At 43.0% G+C, this 20,900-nt stretch overlaps 1 protein-coding gene across 7 annotated transcripts in view; it reads right to left on the bottom strand.

The window, feature by feature from the left end:
* Nhs (NHS actin remodeling regulator) overlaps positions 1-20,900 on the bottom strand; it is a 326,152-nt gene that overhangs the window by 69,931 nt on the left and 235,321 nt on the right. The window contains exon 1 of one of the 7 annotated variants that reach the window (XM_030251268.1): positions 17,668-17,691. The exons of 4 other annotated variants lie outside the window; for them this stretch is intronic. Coding sequence is in view for 2 of the 3 variants with exons in the window: in XM_030251266.1 (XP_030107126.1) it covers positions 5,022-5,247 (226 nt within the window). In the remaining variant the exon portion in view is untranslated. Of the gene's footprint in view, positions 1-5,021; positions 6,033-17,667; positions 17,692-20,900 lie in introns of those variants that run through there. 2 more of the 7 variants (XM_030251266.1, XM_006528765.2) reach the window with 2 other exon arrangements.

Genomic DNA, 20,900 nt, shown 5'->3' on the forward strand with positions numbered 1-20,900 from the left:
CATTTATTTTTGTTTTTGTTTCTTGCTTTTGAAAGAAAATTAACAAAAATGAAATTGGGTGTGTAGAGAGGTGTGGAAGATCTGGGAAGAGATGGGAGAAGGGAAAAGAATATGATCAAAATACACTGAAAAAAAGGAATAAAAATTTCTGAGTGTATATGTGTGCACTCTGTTTGTGCAGGTGCCTGAAAAGCCAGAGGAGGGCATTGGGCCCTCTGGAGCTGAAGGTACTGTTGGCTATGAGTCTTTCTATATATGAGTGCTGGGAACTGAACCTAGGTCCTCTACAAGATCAGCAAGTGCTCTTAATCTCCAAGCCACCTCTCTAGGCTCCTGCTGTGTCTTTTAAGATAGATACCTTTGAGACACTATAAGAGAGGAGGCAAGAGAGCAGAAGTCACACACCAGTTCCTTACTTCAGGCTTCTGTGTTCCTTTAGGGTATAAATGGTTCATTAGTTTGGGACTGGAGAAAGAACCAAGCATGTATAATAGTCTTGCTTCATTGAGTAGAAGGGATGGATTTTATTTTACATATTTTGCAATATAGAGTAAACTCTTCCTGAGACCTTTGGGAAGCCTTGCATTTGTAAATTCAAGTTTCACCCCTGTGGCAATCTGTTTCCATGTTCCTGGTATTTATGATCTCAGTTAATTTCTTCTCCTAGATCTGGGACTTGCTTCTTTCTGATGGCAAAACTAAGCTTGGGCTTAATCAGATGGCCTGGCAGCTTCTACTACTATGTTCTCAGGGACCCTGAGCTGCCAAGGAAGTCATCCAACTACCCTGAAGGAGAGGAAAAAAAATCCCTAAAAATGTATAGAAAAAGGGACAGAAGCACAGTCAACTGGGCAAATCTCATGTGAATCTAGTCCTCAGGTGACATGATAGCTGACCTACCATAAGAAAGTCTAGCCAGAACAGCTAGCTAAGTTTATCCCAGACTACAGAATTCAACAAAAAATGAACAACTAGCGCTTAAACCAGTAAAGCTTGGGGTGGTTTCTCACGCAATGGTGGAAAGAAGAATCCCAAATAGTAGCAGTCTCAAGATCAAGTGCTCACCCCACCACGTCCACTCATTACCTTCCAACCTCACAGCAGTCTTTCTCATCCAATAGCCCTTCTCACATATAAACAAACTTTGAGTTCTTTCACAAGTTACATCCTACACAATAATGACGAAAACGGGTGAAAAGGAAAGGAGGGAGATAGGGACCAAGGAAGGGAGGGAGGGAGGGAGGGAGGGAGGGAGGGAGGGAGGAAGGCCTCATGGGGTTGTGCTTCTTCCATAGCTCAGTAGCTCAATACTTAGTATTAATTTCATAGGCTTGGAGCCCGAAGCCCCGGTTCAGCAAGTTTACAAATGACTCCCTGCCACCCACGTTCAATGTCTGTCAACTAAAAGATGAGACAAGGAATGTTAAATCTTGAGTATCATGGTCTGTGACAATTATATACCCCCAGAATGGAGTGGACAACAAATCCAACAGATTAGAGAAGACACAGTAAAATAAGCCAGAGCTGTCCTGCTCAGAATCAAGCTTCCAGTCTGTCACTTATTAACCAGGAAACCTCTGGCAAGTCGCTCTTTAATGCCTCCATTTCCTCACCTGTAAATGGGAGTGATAACATTTCCTGATTCTAAGATTATTGTGAGGATTGAATGAACTAATATATGTGTAGAGCATATATTAATGCCTGGTTATTCTTTGCCTGACTGTAAATGATTATACTGTAGGAACTGGGAAGAATTGTACATGGATTTTAAATCATATAAATAGCTCTTTTAGTGACTACACACTAGGAAAGGATGCCAGCTTTCAGAGACTATATCCTATATAATTGCTCTCTTAAGAGGGCAGGGTCAGTATGGCATGGTGGAAGGAATGTGAGCCAAGAAATGTGGATCTAGATTCATACTCCAGCCCTGTTTTAAATCAGCTGTGCAGTGCAGGAAAAGTTATCTAGAAGATGGGACTAATGATACGGACTTTGCCTAGAGAGGCTGAACCAGATCATCCTTCTGAGAGCCTTATGCTTCTGCACCTTTCCAAATCTCTTTGAGGTGGGGAGGGGAGAATGGAATTGCCATCAATTTTAAGATGGAGATCTGCATTGAATTTGGTCAAACTCAACACTCCAAAGGAGAGGTAGAGGGGGTGAGGGGGTTCCTTAAAGCAAGAGAATACATTAGTCATACACAGACTGCACCCAGACTAGAGGCCCTTGGCAGTTAGATGTGGCCATGTGATTGAGTTCTAGCCACGGATGTGGATAAGGAGTGCTCATTCAAGGGCAATCTTCTACAATCTCAATTTCTTCTGTTGCCCCCTTGGGCAGAGGACCAAGCAGGGTGTCCAAGTCTCCAAAGAAAGGGAAAGCCACAAGAATGGATGAGATCAGGCTGCTTATCACAGCGAAACCAACAGCTGATTAGACTTTATTTACACAAGGATGCTGGGTTATCTGTCTGAGATTTGGGGTTTGTATGTTGCGTTCCTTGAATGAGATGCTCTTTATAGGCTCCTAGTTAATTGCTAATTCAGGTCTTGATTTCAAGAGGAAACTGACCTTCAACCTAAGACCAAGAGATCATTGACATCTTATTTGTTACAGGTTGAGCCAATCCAATGGGATGGACTTGGGAAATCTGAATTCCAACTCTTGGTCTTCTGAGCTTCTACATGTAAACCTTTACTTTTCTAAGCTGGCCAAAGAAGGCTGCCCATCCTCTGAGCCACTGGGCTGCATTTAATCATTCATCCATCCTATGTGTTCCTTCAGAGACTTGAAAACATGAGAGTAGTGTTTAAGAAGTACCAGTGGTTATTTGCAAGGCTCTACCAGGAGACCAGAAGGATGCATTTCTTGGGTGTTCTGTTGTCTGGTCTCATTCTCTAGATCAAGATTGATATCTTAATATTTCCCAAGGATTACAGGTATGACCTACAGAAAATAAAGGTAAAGTTTCAAAATCAACATTCACTTTAAAAGAAAAGAGAGAAATCACCCGGAGGGGTTCAGCCTCCAAGCCAGAGACAGTGCTGGGAATTCACACCTTTGCTCTTTCATTTGTTTCTTTTGCTGTACATAAACTGATATTTAAAAAAATTTTCAGCAACCACCAGCAAATTCTTGCAAAATAATCCCCATTATTCAACCAAACTGGGAATACAGAGTCCATTTTATTTAAAGCTAGAATCTGTCATCCTTGCACCAAAGATAATTGAAAATGGGAGAAATGGAGCCTTTGAAAATAAATAATGGGAGAGGCCCAGCAGGGTCACAAGATCTAGGAATCCTAGAAGAGGGGCTGGACTTCCTATTATCTGCTGCCATTACTGAAAATTCTTCAGCCCTTTCCTGAATCCATTCCATGTGGCCCCTGCCCTATTAGCTAAAGGCAGCCACCCTCAGAAAGGCCAACTACCTCTGGAACACCAGAAAAGAAAGGAGTGGTACCCTGGCTACACTAAGAAGCTGGCAAGATTTAAGTGTTGCCTGTACCCGTTGGTCCCCCTGCATTCAAAGCCCAACTCCTTTAAGGTGGGGGGAGTGGCCTGCTGGCTCCTGAAACACAGAGTAGGAAGCCCCATGTATAGTTCTGGGTGTTACTCAGAGGGAATCTAAAGCCCAAATGTCCACGATGGGGGCAGGGAAGGGATCCCTTTCCAGGTTCCCATCCTCCAATCCTGCAGCCAAGTTGCTCTGGGTCTCCCACGGGAAGAGATGAGGCTCGGCAGATATCCTGCCTTTTCACACAGACCAGCACTCCAGTCACCCAGCCTTGACCTCAGCCTGGAGCCTGCGTGGCTCCACTCTCAGGTTATCTGGCAGTTCAAGTTTGGCTCCCACCAGGTAACTAGGAAGGGAGACCCCAGCCCTGAAATGGTGGGGTCAAAGCAAGCCTGCATCTCCAGCCGCAGGGCTATTTTTAGATGCTGTTATCTTTGCCTTGCTCACATGCAGCTGTGAAAAACAAACTGGTGACCGAGGGGCACACAACTGCAAAACAAAAAACCCATAAAACAAGAGCTTCCAAACTCAAGAGCATACCATGCTATGACAGAACACTATTTCACAATGGCCAGGTCTGCCCAGCCTTCCCCTGAGGGAAGCCAGTAGGGCTTTGCTCTTTTACTGCAAACACATTCCTGTCTTGGTCCAGCTTTGGCTCACCAGTCAGCAAAGCTAATCAGCCAGGCAGCCATATATGTATGGTCACGGATGGTGACCTCCTGGAACAGGTATGCCAAGGGAACAGAATCGATGGGGTTAACACTGCCACAAACTGAAAAGCTCTAGCTCCCTCAATTCTGTTCTCCAGCCCATCCTAACAGTTCCTCTGCCTCCCAGCGTCACAGCTCCATGACAGTGAAACCCCTGCACAGGCAAAATGTCACCCAATATTAAGTAGCAAGGCAGGAAAACAGGAGTGAACCCCAAGCGGGATCCCCGACTTCTCACAACGGTTAGAGCACCCTCACCCAAGGCCAGACCTCGGGGCACTCTTCCGCTCACAGAGCCCTCAAGTCCCCATGTCCGTTTCAGGCAGCCCAACACCAAACAAGGCAGCCTTTGCAGACCCCTCCACCCAGCTGCTAAGGGTCTGGACAGCAGCTTGGAAAAGTGGCGCCCCGCCCCAAAACCTGAGAAGGGGGTAGGGGGTGGGGAGGAGGCGGCAAACTTCAAAGCTGCAGCTGCAATATGCTTTTTAAATAATAATAATAATAATAATAAATGTCCCTGAACACCAACACTGTTCCATTTGTCCCTCCAAGCTATGCGCGGTCCACCTTGACCGCCTGCTCACCCTCACTCAGCTTTGCCAAGGGGATCAGGCTCTCTCAGACCTCAGCCACGGGGATTTCCTCTCCGCTAGCGCACGGCTGGGCTGCGGTCCATGCTTCCTCCACCCCCAAGTTCACCCACAACCCAGAGGTGCGGAAAAATTAGTTTAAAATTATGTCAATTGCCCATACCCCTTCCCCCCCAAGCTGGTCCCCTCTCACACACACCCGCGTGGCCTGGACTGCGAGTCGTGGAGCATCCCGTGGGGTTGCGGTGGGGTGCAGCGCCGAGGCTAGCCTCCCCGGGTGTCCGTTCGGGTTCAGGCTCGGCCCTGGGCAAGCAGCCCGTGCTTCTTTCGCCAGGTGCAGAAATCCTACCGCCCGTGCGCCCTGGGCGCGCCGCCGGGCCCCGTACCGGCTCCCCGGGAATGCGGCCGTCAGGTGAGGTAGGCATGCGTGCCGGCTCCGCAGCAGCTGGCTGGGGCGCTGGGCTGGGGATCTGCCTCTTCTCTCCCCGCAAAGGAGAGGCCTCTCGGGTAGGGAGGGGGCTTTCCAGAGCCTCGGTGCGTTATGACCGCATTCCCCCTTCCCTTTTTCTTTTATCTTAGTTTCTCCTTCAGATGCAAGAAGGGAGATCACAGGAATCCATGCCCGACTCCAGTCTAACTCCGTCCACAGGCAGAGAGAGAATTATGAATGGATGCTGCCTTCTGATGAGGAAGTCGACTGGGGAGGTCTCTGCGCACGGCGCGCTCCATCAAAGCAGGGGCATTGGCCCCTCCACTGCTTCAATGCTGCAGGCTGAGCCACCTAATTGACCACTGGGAAATCAGGTGCCCGGAGACCTGGGCGGGACGTAGCCCCGGGGCCACGCTGGGATCGAGTGCCTGGCCCGCGTAGACAGCTTCGATTTACAGCCCAGTGAATGGGACAGACTGCGGCAGCCAAACCTCCCGGGCAGCAGGCAAGGCTGCACCAACGCTCCGCAGACAGCCGCCTGGCTCCGCGAACATCTCCGGTTTCCGCTGGGGTAGAGAGAACCAGGATAGAAAGAATCTGTCCCCTGCTGCCAGCCGCAGTGATCTGCAGGTCTCAGCCCCCAGCCCGAAACTCGGCGGCGCGCGGGAGCCGGCCTGTGCGCTTCCACGAGCTGGGGGTTGCGGAGGATCCCGGATCCGGATTTCTTGTACCTGTGCGATAGCGCGACCGCTGGGTCTGCGCGATACCCATACCCAGAGTGGTGGCAGACTCTGCACATCACCAACAGGCTGGACCCATCGCGGCTGCTCAGCACCGCACCCCCGTGGCTCCCCTCTCACATTCCATTCCCCAGCCTCTGGACATAGCAGAAGAATTGGAGAAGCCAACCATGGCAAGCCTTCCTTCTGGCGCAAAAGGACTGAGATAAGCTATGGCACATGCTGGCATGTAATAGGGGTAGAGGGGCAGAAAAAAAAATGTGACATTGCATCCCCTCCCCCCATTCATCTCTGAACTCTGAAGCCTCACATTTAGACATAAGTCACTCTTCTCTGGCTTAAACACACTGCAAGGACAATGCTTTTGCAGCCGTGTATTAATCTCCAGGGAAGGATGACTTACTAGACCAGCTCCGAGGTTGAATCAGGATTAAAAACCATGACACTGTGTGCCTATGCCTTAGGCAGGCAGGTTCTATATATAACAAGCCAGTGCAGAAGGCAGAGTCATTTAGGGCCACTTAAAACAACGCTTATGAGATGCAATCTAATATATAGCAAGGAGGAAACCAGTGAATGAAATTATCCAAAGATGCCTTGTGGAATCCCCAGTTTTGCTCATTTGTCTTGAGGCTTTTGAAACTCATTTAGGGGAAACTTGGCTATTTTCTGACTGGGCATCTATCTGTAAATGGGGAACTTGGTGCCCTGGGCAGATTTGCATATAAGAGCAAGCTTCTGTCCATGAGACCTTTAACTCCTGCATAAATCACAGTTGTGGTGAGGCAAGGTCACAAGAAATCACGGGGTATGCAGGAGCACTGAGTTAAAAAATATTTCCTAATTGGCATTACTATGAATTAATGATTGTGGTCACATGAAGAATCATATTGAACCTAAGTTAGTCTGCACTGGCAGCATTCCTCCTGTTCATGCCAACCGACTTGGAGGGCCTCCAGCAGCCAGCAAGGACAGGGGATCTGGCTGGAGTTCCCACGGGAGACAGTGTGTCCAGGCCCAGAAAGATGGGCAGAGAAAATGTGTAGCTGTTTTCCCAGTGAGCCAGGAACCCCAAATTTTAAATAAGTAGGCAAAGGGAGAGGCGGTTAGAGAGGAAGAGATAGATGAGTCATAGAAGCAGGTCAGGATGGGGATGGGTCCCACATCAGAAGCTAGGGAATGACAGAATTGCAGGATCACAGTGTGGTGAAAAATGCCAATGGCACATGCCACAGAGGTATTAGTGTTTGTCTGGGTAGACCTGGATCTGGGAAGCTTTGGGAAAGTCTGGGGGATTAGCCACTCATGGGAGGGTTACGATGGCTAGAAGAAAGGTGAGGATAATTATTTTCATTGGTTGGTGCTAACCAACCTTCTACTTGAAGGACTTTCAACATTAGCAGAATCAATGAGGAGGGCATCATATATAAAAGCCCCCATCCAAACTTGCTGCATCACACTGAGGGCTAGGTTCAGTGGCCATTTGTCTTAATGGTAGCTAGCTCTCAGACCTTCAATGGCAGGGAGGCTCTATCATGTGTGAGTTCCAACTTCCTGGGTGTTGAGATGAAAATTTATATGAGGGTGAACAAAATGGCTGCCTTCCATAGCAATCCTGGGCAAGACTGCAGGTAGCTGATAGCCCAAAGTCACTTATCACACCGTGCAAGCAGATGAACTAATTGCTCTAGGTTTTTGGAAGAATCTTGACAATGAAGAGAGCAGAACTGCAACTGGTGATGAAAACAGCCAATTCGTTGTTCCTTCATATTGAAATGTCCAATACTTGGGTGGTTTCTTAATAGTGGTAGTGGAATCAATATGAGTAGATTATTTAAATTTGAACAGGGTTTTAGCAAGTCCTACAGAGTAAAGAAATCAAATATGAGCTTTGAACTCAGAAAGACCTGTGCCTGAATCCTAGCTTCTATATCTATTAGCAAGTGTGACTTTGGGAACATTCTTTGACTTTTTCAACACTTGGCTTATTTACTTGTGAAGTGAATGTAAGAATAATTGAGAGATGCTAAGAGATTAAATAATACAACCATAACAAAATATGATATTGGTGCCTGACATGATAAAAGCTCAGTTGAGGTGGGTCCTTCCTACCTGTTTCAGGTCATCACACAGAGTTCATACTGTATAGTTTTCCCTGGGGCTTCTCTACCATGTCCTACAGCTAGGATACCTGAAGTTTCCAATCCTACAAAGGTTCAAATAGAAGCATTTACTAAGTATTGCTAGTAGACACAGAACATAGACTGATCCCCTTTGGAGCTAACATTCTAAGAACTTAGTTTATATACAAGTCCATGTGGGTACCACACTTATTTTTATTGGAAGCCAAGGACACTAGGTCTCAGAAGTAAGAACTGTAAATGTTTCTTCTCTTAGGCCAATGAAGATCTACAGCAAGGACCCACAATTGCATTGCAAGTCATGTGGTCTATGCTAAAACCACTCTTTTCTGCCATGGTAGCTCAAAGGCAGCCATAAAATGCATATGTGTCCAATAGATGTTTGTGCTATTCACAAAAACAAGGGAGTAGGTGGGACTTTAGCCATGGGCCCTAGTGTGCAAATCTCTGACGAACACAGTGGCTCAAACACAATTCTTCCTTTTCACTAGTCTGATACTGCTAATCCCAGGTGAGGTTATAATTCTTTTTCCAGCATAAAACTCCTACCCATTCCCAACTATATTCTTCTCTGACGGCTGAATAGAGGCTGCAGGGAGAGGGTCAATGGAGCCCCAAGATGGATACACAAATGGCTATACAATGACCTGCATTAGACTTAGCTAAGTAAGAAATAAGCCACTAAAATGTTAGAGATTTCATTGCAGAATTTGCCTACCTTGAGTAATTCATTTTCCTATCTCTTTAATCAGGCGATAGAAAACACAATTTAATGCTTTCCTGATTACTTAGGGTCTTTATTAAGAAGGCTTATTATTGGTCTCTATGGTAACACACTTCTAAGACACTTTTTGGATTTCTGAGCTCATTCTTTGATATTTAGTTCTCAGCTGTCGCTCCTCTCAGCCTCCTTCTAGCTCTTTCCCTATAGTTGGAATCCATAGTTGGGCCCAGTTCATGTCTCTTACCATCAAACATACTCCCTCCTTATATTTACCTGGAGCTACTTTCTGGCTTCAATCTCTTTGGCTCCAAAACATACCCATAGCTGGATGACATCTGTCCACTAAAAAACTAATCATCTGAGCAAGAGCCTTCAGGATGAAATGCATGGGCTCGCTGACAACTATTTACAGCCTTGAAAAAACATCCTTGCAAGTAAGTGTTCACTTATTTCCAGGCTTAGGGCTGTGTTCCAGAAAGCTAGAGTCATTGGAAGCTCAGAGGAGAACAGGCAATTGTATTGTCTAACCTATGCATTTTCAAAGCTTTATTTCTTCTACCAGCCATGCTGGGGGATTGCATAGTGCAGGTTCTCCTTCTATTCCTTGACATTCATGGACTCTTTGATTTCTAAAATAACTGCCTTTCCCTACATGCTGAAATATCAATCTTTTAAAAATCTACCTTTTCTGCTTAATTGAATATTTCATTGCTGCCAACAGACCTTATTTGGCACCTATTTTGTAGGAACTGGGAAAATGGATTGTAAAATGCTACATAATTTCATCTCCTTTCAGAGGTGGTATTTTATCCTTGTATTGACAGAGAATTTACCAAGAAAACTCAGCCATGTGTTAGACCTGGAGTCTGAATTATACTAAATGTCAAGAATATGGTCTTCTCCCTGCATGTAATGGATAGCTAAAGAGAAACCGGTGAGGCCAGACCAAAGAGAGGGAAAGTAGAGGGGGTCTACAAGGAAGTCTAAGTACCTGGGTAGTCTAATGTTCAGGGTAAGGTTGTTGTTAAAAGACAAAATATGAGTCAACTTAGCCATCCTCTGCTTTTTCCCCTAAAGAGGGGGTGGGGATAAGCAAGTATCTACAAGATTTTCTCTAGGAAGGTCTTTCATTTAGTTTATTATTCTATGATACCTGGAACCCAAAGGACCTTCCAAAGGAATTTCCACTTGCCAATATTTACTTCTCCCCATGTCTTGTGTGTGTTTATAACTGACAACTATATAGCCATAAACATCAATATCTCTAAGGGCAGAAATATGGTCAGATCTAGGTAAACATTTTATCCCAAGCTGATCTTGTTGGTGACCATGGGGATCCCAATTCCAGCTCTGCTCCTTTCCCACCATATCCACCCACTCTTTGTGTTTGCCTCGAGCTATTTCCTAGCCTTATTCTCTTTGTCTAAAATGTACTAAGACCCAATGATGGCTACTCAGTTTTGCCTCCAAGGCTCACTTTCCTGAAGCTACTGGATGTCTCCACCATGGATAGATGTCAATGTGGCTACACTTTACTTCTCATCTCTTCTAGTAGCAGCCATTAAAATGACTGCAACCCTACCTCTGCACATGAGAGATCACCAAAATAGAAAAACAGATCACTCATTCATGAAGAATTGTTTATTCATACATGGTTTATACAACAACAAATGTTTTGTTTTGTTTTGCAGAGCTGGGGATTGAACCTCAGGCTGTACACATGCTAGTCAAGTGCTCTACCACTGATCTCTCTCCTCAGCTCTTATCACAACAAATGCAAACTAATTTCAGAGCATGAATACCTAAGTTAATATCTATATGGCTGCCTGAATAAATTTTTTCTCTCCAAATTCTCCAAACCATCTGGCATAAACTACTGTACTGTGACCTGTTAAAATAAGTAACAGCTGTGATAATCCCTTTGGATTTATAGCAAGCTATAAAAGTTTGCATATACTGGCAATGCATATAAAATAATAAATAAAACCATTATCATTCTGTGCTGTTTTGGTGGGAATTATGATGATTTAGCCAAAATGGAGCCCTATAGACTGCATCAGAGCAGAAGTATAAAATAGAGGTTTTGTCTGACCTGGCTTCCTCTAGCCCCAAAAGACTTAAACTTGCTTGCTACTTGGAACTCCTGGTTATTTTCAAAAACTTTCTCCAGCTCAAATGCAATACACCCTTTCTGAAAGAACATGACTTCCAGAGGCTTTCCTCCAAATACTATTATTTCAAAGGTTTTTTTTTATAATGACAGTGGGTTCCCCAAATATTCCACAGTATATCCATTCAGAGCATGTAGAAAAAAAAAGCTATGCACAACTCAAAAATATAATATAATTTATAGCACAAAATCTAAGGGTTTTTTTTTTTTTGGTAATTGCTAACTGTTACTTATATTTGCAAACACTGCCAAGATTCCAGGTTAAAAATATTTTATCAAAGTCACCTCTCAAAGATACATAATACATGGGTAAAAGGACAGGCTGGTATCTGGCCAAGCTGCTTTGATTCTAAGCAAAGGATCGTCACCATGCCCACTGCACTTGGATTCACAAATCTAAGGAGACAAGGAAAGAAACCAGCATGAAATGGCATGGCTACTGTGAGATGACTTTTATTAGGTTCTGGACAGGAGTACACCAGCATCTCAGTTAGCCCTCCCAGCAGCCCTATGCCTTAAGAATTATCATTCTTGTTTTATGGTTTTGGCTACTGATGCTCAAAGATATTAAGTAATTTCTCCCAAAGGCATCCAGAAAAGGTGGCAATGTAGCATCTGAATTCAGTTCTATTTGATTCCTCAGTTCATATTCTTTCCTCTTTACTCCAAGTTTTTGGATTGCTGTCCATTCTGCTATGACTCGTGGAAATTTCATTGGCAGTAGTCCATTGTCATGGCCATGAGAAATTTCTACATCTTTCTTCCCCCATTTGAATGCAAGCAGGGGATGTTATTATTGGAAGTCATTTTGATGTACATGTATAAAAACATGCAGACAAATTACTTGGTTCTTACGGTAGATTTCAGAAACAGTCACAGTTCTTTTTTAGCTCTTCCCATCAATATGTGGGGTCTATTTCTGAGTAAATGAAGCTTCTGGCTTCATTTCACCAGTAGAGTACAGTAGAGATGATGCTGCACACATTCTGAGCCTAGATCACACACATCTTAGAATTTCTGCGAACTATAGTTGCTAACCATGATTGCTGCATCTCTACAAAGAGGAGTCAGGACAAGTCTGCTGGATGATGAGACACTTAGAGCCCAGCACCTCCCCACCCATTTGTCTTGGCTCACAGCCTGCTAGCCACCAGGCATATGCAGGAGTCGATCCTATGTTCCAAACCTTAACTGACCAACTCCAGTTGCATAGGCTTGTATTATAGACCTTAAATTGAGCCAAGTCATCCCTAAAGGGAAAACCTACCTGACAAGTCCCAAAGAAACTCAAGACAAATGGCTAACTGTGGTGCCTATTAACACACCAAAGTGTTTGCTTGATCTCTAGGCTCACTCATTACCTGAAACCCCTCTGAGCACTTCTCACCCTTCTCAAACCCCTACCCTAAATCTCTCTGGCCCTGGGGCTTCCTTCTCTTCCCCCAGTTTCTCTTTTTGGTATAACCCAACCAAAAAGGCCATGCACTCCCTTGGTTCTTCTCTTCTCTTGGCTCCTATCTTGGTTTCCTTGGTTCTCTCTTGGTCTTCTCTCCTGTCTCTTCTCTTCCTTTCCCACTCTCCCCACCTCTCTCTCCTCTCATGTCCTGGTTCAAGTCTACTGGCTATGTACAGTCCACTACTTTCTCTCTCTGCTCTGGCCCCTTCCAGATGCCTCTGGCTGCACTTTCCCTTTATAGCCACAACAAAAACATTCTTCTCACCCATACCCTGAAGCAGTCATGTCCTTTACTACCTATTGTCCTTTACTACCTAGTAAGTATTGGGGTGATAAAGCTATGTAGAAAAAAAAAGCTAACTGGTACAATTTTTCAAAAATAAATTTCTGGTCATATGTTTAAACAGACACTAATGTTGAAATTATTGGTTTGAATATGACAATGATAAAGAAATACCTTTTAAAGCAAAAAGCAAATCTCTCTGAAGACTAGAACATAGACTAGTCATAGCTCAAAACCTTCACCACACCTCCAAGTGACACAGTAACGTGTGAGTTCAGACACGGTTCTAGAAGTTGACCTCCCTCCTCTGATTCTGGGCTTGTCAGCATGATGTGGAATTACGTAGTTTGAGGTAAAGAATCAGCAAGATGAGGGTCCAGAACCATTCTCAAGAAATAATTGGGGAATGGTAGGAGGGGGAAGAGATGATATGTTTAAAGGACACAAATATCGAAGCATAACCCAGAGAACTACAAGAAAAACTATGATTTTTTTTCAACAATTTGAAGGAGCTAAAGGGGTTTGCAACCCCATAGGAAGAGCAACAATATTATCTAGGCAGACCCTCCAGAGTTCCCAGGGATTAAACCACCAACCAAAGAGTACACAAGGGGGGAAGTCCATGGCTCCAGCTGTATATATAGTGGAAGATTGTTTTATCTGGAATTATTGGGGGTGGGAAGGGCCTTGGTTCTGTGAAGGCTAGATGTCCCAGTGTAGGGGAATGCTAGGGCGCTGAGGCAGGAGTCCCTTGAGTAGGTGAAGGAGCACCCTCATAGAAGCTGGGGGAAAGGGGGAGGGGGTGGGGGTTATAGAGGGGAATCTGGGAAGGAGGATAACATTTGAAATGTAAATAAATTAAATAACCAATAAAAAAAGAACTTGATGTCAGCTTTGTATTCAGCAACCATAGCCCCAGCTGTCTTTTTAAAGAGATAAGGTACCCAGAAACACAGGTGAGAGAGAGGGAAAGAGATGTCCACCCTCCCCTTTCACACACACTTTGGAAACTTACAGATGGAGATGCTTGAAAGGAAGAAAAGAATAATTACAAACTAAATTAGGGCCAAATTGAATTATCTCAGAAAGGGAGAAATAATGGCTACAACTAAGTCCCTCAAGCCGCGATCCTCAGCCTTAGTCGCATGCTAGAATTTCAACATAGTGAAAGCAACTCCCAAGTCTAAACTCTTAATCATGATGTTAATTACCAACTTTATTTAAGAGGAAAAATGTTCAGCATTTGAAGCTCCCATCAGTTTCAGGAAAAGCTATTTCTTCTGAAGAAAATGCTAGTAGGTAATGTATTAGTTCACTACTCGATTATCTCAACATGTGGGTGGTTGGGCTTCTTTTTTTTTTTTTTTTACCAAATATGGGAGCCTTTGAACTTTGAATGATTTCATTTGTCTCTATCTAAGTGCCCTCTAGTTAAACAAACACACAAATAATTATTCAGGCGGTATTTTCATCTGTACATCGAAGGCGGTTTTCATTTGGCATTTACAATACTGCAGGAATTAATTAATTTAGTTCATTTTTCTTCTTGGGGAAAGGGTAAAAAAATGAAAAGGGAGAGTCTCAGTTAGCTCTGGCATAGTTTTATAAGGAGTGCAAAAAAGAAAATCAGAGAAAAGGCTTTTGAGTTGTACCCCCACAAACAGTTTTTCTGCATCTGCAACTAAATGAGTATTCTGTTTCCCCCAAAAGAAGGCATTTTACCAAGAGACTTCCTGAATTTTCAAAAGCCTGACTCCAGCAGCATTTGCAGCCTTTCTTAGTTCGAGCCCTAAGCTTGCTCCCTGACTGTCAAGGAGCTAGCTAGATGGATTGTGTCTTAAAATATTCTGGAGTGGAAACAGAGTCGTGGATAGAAAGGTGTTGAAGAGGGCATGACATGTTTGGGAAATGCAAGCAAAGTTACCTGGCTGAAAAATATAGAGGATGCATAGAGCTTCCATGGTGCATGCATTAACATTCTGCAATGCAAAAAAAAAGAAGAAGAAAGAAAAAAGAAAAAAAGAAAAAAGAAAGAAAGAGAGAGAGAAAGAGATGTTAAGGGGAAAAATATTGAGTCCAAGATTTCTTCCAGCCAGCAACAACGGGTGCTGTTAGTTCAGGACAGCTTCACGGCTACCCAGACACAGAAGGCTCCTGTTTAATTTTAGGAGGCAGGTGGTGGTATAAAGAGGACTGATTGCAGAAAGGAGATACAATTTTTTGTAGTTGTAAGAACTGCGAGAATAGCTGCAATCATGCCATCTACTTTTTTTTCCCTTTTGCTCAGAGACATTATAGTCCCTCCCAGCATCTTCCCCAGAGTGCTGAAGTTAAAATATGAGAGAACAAGCTGTCTTCCTTCTTATCACTGAAAACACCATTTCTTTATGCTAACCTGCCAGCCTGTCCAAGGAACTGTGTGGGAAACCCTGCATTGTAACTTCTTGACCTGCCACAACCTCCAGTGCTTGTTAATCTATCACCTTTTATGATTCTGCAAGACATTTACAACCTTCTCCTAGGAAATGAATATTTGAACAATATGTCATTGATAAACAATGCTGAGTCACAAATATATCAGTTGCATTTAGTCAAGTTTATTAGCAAAAAGTTCTGGAGTTGTTAAAGAAATTGAAGAATGTAACGGGCCTTACCTAGCCTCTTTGCTTTTTCCAATACACAGGGACACTACGCCACATTGGTTCTGTCTTTATCCAAGAGATCCCCTTTTTAGCGCACAGTCTGACATTGAGTAGAGGCCATCTCTCCTGCCCAGTTTGTAATTCTTACAAATGAGTCTAAGGTTTTTCTACTTGAGATGCTCTTCATGGATATTACATAGTATAGACCACAGCACATCTCTGAACTCTTAATTGTATTGAGTATTTTCACTTATGTGCCACTGCCCCCACATTTAGTTTGGGGCTGTTATTTTCAGATCTCTACTTGGCAGTATGTGAAAAGCAAAGTTTTGGGGGGGTGGTTCTACATTCTGGCTCTGCAACATCTTAACCATATTCTTGAGTGAGTTATGTAAACACTCTGAACTTCCTTTTCTGACCTATGGAACAACAATAGTAATTGCACCTGCATTAGAGGGCTGTGATGAAGATCACCTAAGGTGGCAATTAGAGTAATCCTGCTGAGTACATAGTAAATGGTCACTAAATGACTTTTAATACTAATGTCCTAGTTTTTTCCCAACCATTGGATCCCCCAAAAGTTCAGCCCCTAACATCGTTGAACAACTCTGGGCCACAGTGCCTAATCACTTCTGTTGCAAAACAAAATGAAAGGAACCTTAGCCTCTATTTTAACTAGGGTTTCGATCACTATGATAAAAGCAACTTGGGGAGGAGAGAGCTTATTTTATTTTACAGTTTGTATCCAGGGAAGTCAGGGCAGGGACTCAAAGCATGAATCTGGAGGCAAGAACTGACACAGAGGCCATGAAGCGGTGCTGCTGACTGCTTTCTTAGAGTAGCACCCAGGACCATCATCAGCCCAGGGGTGGTCCCAGCCATAGTGACTTGAGTGCTTCCATATCAGTCTTTAATTTTTAAAATGCCCTACAGGTCTGCCTATAGGCCAACCCTATGGAAGAAGCATTTTTTCAATTAAGATTCCTTCTTCCCAGATGACCCTAGCTGGTGCCCAGCCTCCCACCTTAGCAGACAAACACACAGACAAACAAAAAGTTTCATTGTTTCTTCCCCAAAACACTTCTCCTTTGTGACTTAAATCAAATCATTAGAGGATACACAGATTAAAAGAAACTAATAACTGGAGTGAATGTGGTTTTAAATTGCTGAAATAAATTGTGAAAAGAAAAACCTGGGAGAAATGATAGCACACGTTATGTTATTGGCTTCATAGCTGCACCTTAATCCCATACCCATCCACAAGTGACATTGCAAGCCAGTATATGAGATGTTGCATTGAGAAATAGAGTGAATTTTAAAAAAAAATCGTCTGATATGTGGTTAGGTCTGCTTTCATTTTGCCAGAGGTATGCTGATAATAACCAAAGTGTGCCAAGATGTAAAACATGAGAAAGAGCCTCAGAAAAGAATAGGATAATATTAGAGGCAAGGAAATCAGAGGAAAATAAAGCTTTAATTACCCATAATGATAACACCATTTCTCCATGAAGGACCCTGAAGGCTTTGTTCTTATGCTTCTAACAGCACCTCCCCGTTTTACAAAAGCCAACCATCCCAACCATGACCATTCACTCAATCTTTATCATGTTCCAGCACTGTGCTATATGTTTTATTTTCATTACTTCACTCTATGTTCACAACTCTGTAAAAAAAAAAAATTGGAAGAAAGCAAAGCCTAGGGGTAATAATAGTGGATGATCTTTCCTGCCTACAAAGTCCTACTAATATATACTAGTTAAAATCTCACATCCTTCTGGAAGTTTCTTTTTCTTTTTACCTCCTCTATTCTATATTGACATTTTTCTTTCCCCAATTGATTTGAAATATAGACATTGATTTTTGTCTACTTCGTTTTTAGAAGTAGATATTCCTGATGTTACATACCAGTTTGGTCCTACTATTTCTTCATACAGTTTTGGATGAGTTGGGTTCTTCAGCTTTACCTGCAATACTGGGTAAGATGTTGGGAAAATTCTGTACCCAGAGAACATTATTTAGGCTTAGACATCTATTAAATTACAATGAATTAGATACTTTGTCCCTCACCAAGTTTCAAATTTTATAGCTACTTTTTGCTTTATATGTTGGACCAAGGGCAAATATCATTGCCCTAAAGAGCGCTGCAGCCACGAGAATGTTGTACAATAGAAAAGGAAGTCAGTGGGGTTTTGTTGTTATTGTCTTATTTTTTATTATTGAATTCAAACACTTCCTCTTGTATATGAATCAAGGCTGTACCTTATCTACCAGATATTTCTTCTGAGTCCATCAGCAGCTGGGCCTGCCACCCTCCTATAAAAGCAGAATAGACAAAGAGTGGCAGAAGGCAATTTGGCAGCAAAGAACATTTTTCCCAGGCAGAAAATGGAGTGACTTTTAGCTTATCTGCTGTCACCTTGTTAATGTGATCATTGTTCTTCAAAATAAAATCTCTTCTTCTTACCCATGATGTCTTTCGTGTGAAAAAAAAGGAAAAGAAAAGAAAAGGAGCAACTAAAAACCCAGAGAGAAGGTACCAAAAACGGGAAAAAAAAAAATAAAGCCTTAATCAATCAACACTGCAAATCAACATATTTCCAAGGAAATAAACACTCAGCACACAATTATCTTAATTCTCCCTAGTGGCCATTTTGCTTGCTTTCTGAGATAGGCATGAAAAGCACTAGAAACTCATGGCCCCTGTCATCACCCTTGACTTTCAGAACAGGAGCCACAAAGCAGCATTAGTTGTGATGCAGAATTCTTCAACCATTCAAGCTAAGGACGTTGTGGCTACTGATGTGTGCTCCTGGCCTATTTTCAAGTACTTCTTTATTTCAAAATTAGTCATTCAAGTCTAATTCAACACTGACTGTTTCCAGAAAGGGAAAAAATCCATGTAGATAAGGAGGTAGACATATCATAGCTCTTAATGGTTAGATTCCATTCATGGCAAACACAAGAGAGACAAGGTGGTGAGAGGAGTGATTTACTACAGTTTGAGGAATAAATCAAAACTTCCTTCTAGCTCAATTATAGGGAGAAAGCCAAAAAGCAAAGATAACATTCCTGGGAGGCCTAAGTTCCCCAAAACTGAGGCAACACATGTAGCTCTGCCCTGCTTGGAGTCATCTGGCTTTCAACATCTGACTTTCAGCATCTGGCTACTGGAGCACTAGCATCTGACTCAGACTGATTGGCTTCTGCATCTCTGGCCTGTACTTTTGGGAGCCTGAGGCTTTAGACACACATAAAATCTAATAATCAAGCTCACTAGCAAGGACACCAGAATCAGCACCCATCAGAAAAGTGGACCTCTTGGTATGCCCACTGAACACGAGAGAGAGAGAGAGAGAGAGAGAGAGAGAGAGAGAGAGAGAGAGAGAGAGAGAGAGAGAGAGAGGCTATCGGGAATATAAGCACTTCTACCTTGACTAGAGGTGGGAAATTCTTCCACTTCAGTTTGTATTTATGCACAGAGAACTGCAATAGCACAAAAAGGTGTGGCCAGAAGATTAGAGCTGTCTTTAGCATCCTGGAGCTTTATCCTTCTCCCCTAAATCTTATTATTATGGCCTCTACAATCCACCCTCCAACAAGTGCAGAGAGTAAGCAAGGAACAACTAAAATCAAACATGCAAAAGTCAAAAACAACTCATCATACCTTAAAACCCATCCAAAACTTGATGAACCATAACCCATTTATCCCAAGAGTCAGTTCAGAAGTTCCCTCCTCCATCAGCTGCACTTGGTTTCTCGTGCCACTTCATAAGGGGCAGGTGATCCCTCTACTCTGAGGATAGACTGCAGGATACTATATATGGTCTTTTGACTACTCATGGGTCAGTATCTTCTTGACTTTGAAGTCCTCAAGTGCAGAAGCATACCTTAACCATGCCTGATGCCCAGACTCAAGCCCAGTACCCAGGAAGGAAATGTTGCTACTCCATAAAGTTTTGCTCCCCTAACGATCTCTTCCTTTGAGGTGCTGACCATGGGATACCCTCATTATAGAGCTAAGAAAGGCAACGACTAGGACTCAGCAGCTCAAATATTTTATCAAGTAACAATAGCAGGTGGAGGAGGCAGGATTTCTCAATGGTGAATGCTTATACTGAGTTTTCTAGTTCATCTGGACATTCCCAATCCAATGTAACATTTGGCTTCATTCTCTCCTCTAGGCATACTGTTGTTGTTTTCATGTCCCATCTGCCAATGCCTCCGGTAGACATTAGGCTAAGAGGGTTGATCCAGAAAGGACACCTACTGTCCTGGCCTTCTGCCTAAGACATGCAAATGGAGAACAGCTTTCCAGACACAAAGTTCTTGTTTGGGCCAATGATACATTATGTTAAATATTCTTATTTTCTATATTTACCATGTGTTGAGCATCTACAGGTGCATCATGTTTTCCTTTAGCTATATTCTTTCTTTTAATTCTCCTTTAAGGATACACAAGGCAAATAATAAGATGGCCATTTGAGAATTAAGGCAACTGTGGGCCTGTATCTTGCCCTACACCTACAACTAGTAAATAGCAGGGTAAGGATTCAGACCCAGATCTGTCACATATCAAAGCTCAGTTTCCCTTACACCACATCATCTCTGCAAAATCTACAGAGGATAGAAACAACAATTGGCATCATGATAGAAATATAGAAGCTACCAAAGCTGCACTCTAAGAAGAATTTATAGCTTTCAATATCTATTTAGTTTGTTTGTTTATTTATTTACTTATTTATTTATGGACAGTGCCTCACTCTGTAGCTTTGGGTGACCCTGAATGTTGTTTATAGCCCATGCTGGCCTTGAACTCATGATCCATCTGCCTCTGCCTCCTGACCTCTGGAAGTTTCATGCTTACTTTTTAAAAACCAAGCATCCCCTTTAATAAGCATTTTGTAGTTTAAAAACTCCCGATAATGAATACAAAAATCAGATAAACCAACTCGAGAATCAGAACTGTCAATACAAAATGATCTTTGCCACAAGACGGTAACAATCAATGTATGAGTGCAGAGTTCTCAGGAATAAACTAAGGGCTGAGCTGACATCGGGGCTGATTTAAAAGCCTTGCTTCTGGAAAATATGAATGACTAGGTATCTTGGTATAACTAGTTACAGTGACTATGGTTTGCACAAGTGTCAGTCCTTGCCTGACATTTGCCTAAGTGGTTATCATACACATGTTCAAAGCCCTAAAACACCCTTCTAAGCCAGAAGCAATAGGAGTCTGGAACTTCAGTCACGTGTCCCACTTTTCCTGAAGCCCATCCTTCTATCCCCTGCAAGTCTTGCCCAAATACAGTTTATCAGTTCCAAGATCTGGCATTGTTCTAGGTGGCTGTACCACTCTTCAGATTGGGGAAATTCAGCAGGGGTTAAAGAGGAAAGAAAACAGAGAGTTGATTTTCCTTGAATTATCCCTGTGCTTATAAGGCAATCATACAAAACAATTGTTCCACAGCTTTAAATCTAGTAAATAAAACTCC

The sequence above is a fragment of the Mus musculus genome, chromosome X (genome assembly GCF_000001635.26).
Source record: "Mus musculus strain C57BL/6J chromosome X, GRCm38.p6 C57BL/6J".
In the NCBI taxonomy this organism is placed as follows: domain Eukaryota; kingdom Metazoa; phylum Chordata; class Mammalia; order Rodentia; family Muridae; genus Mus; species Mus musculus.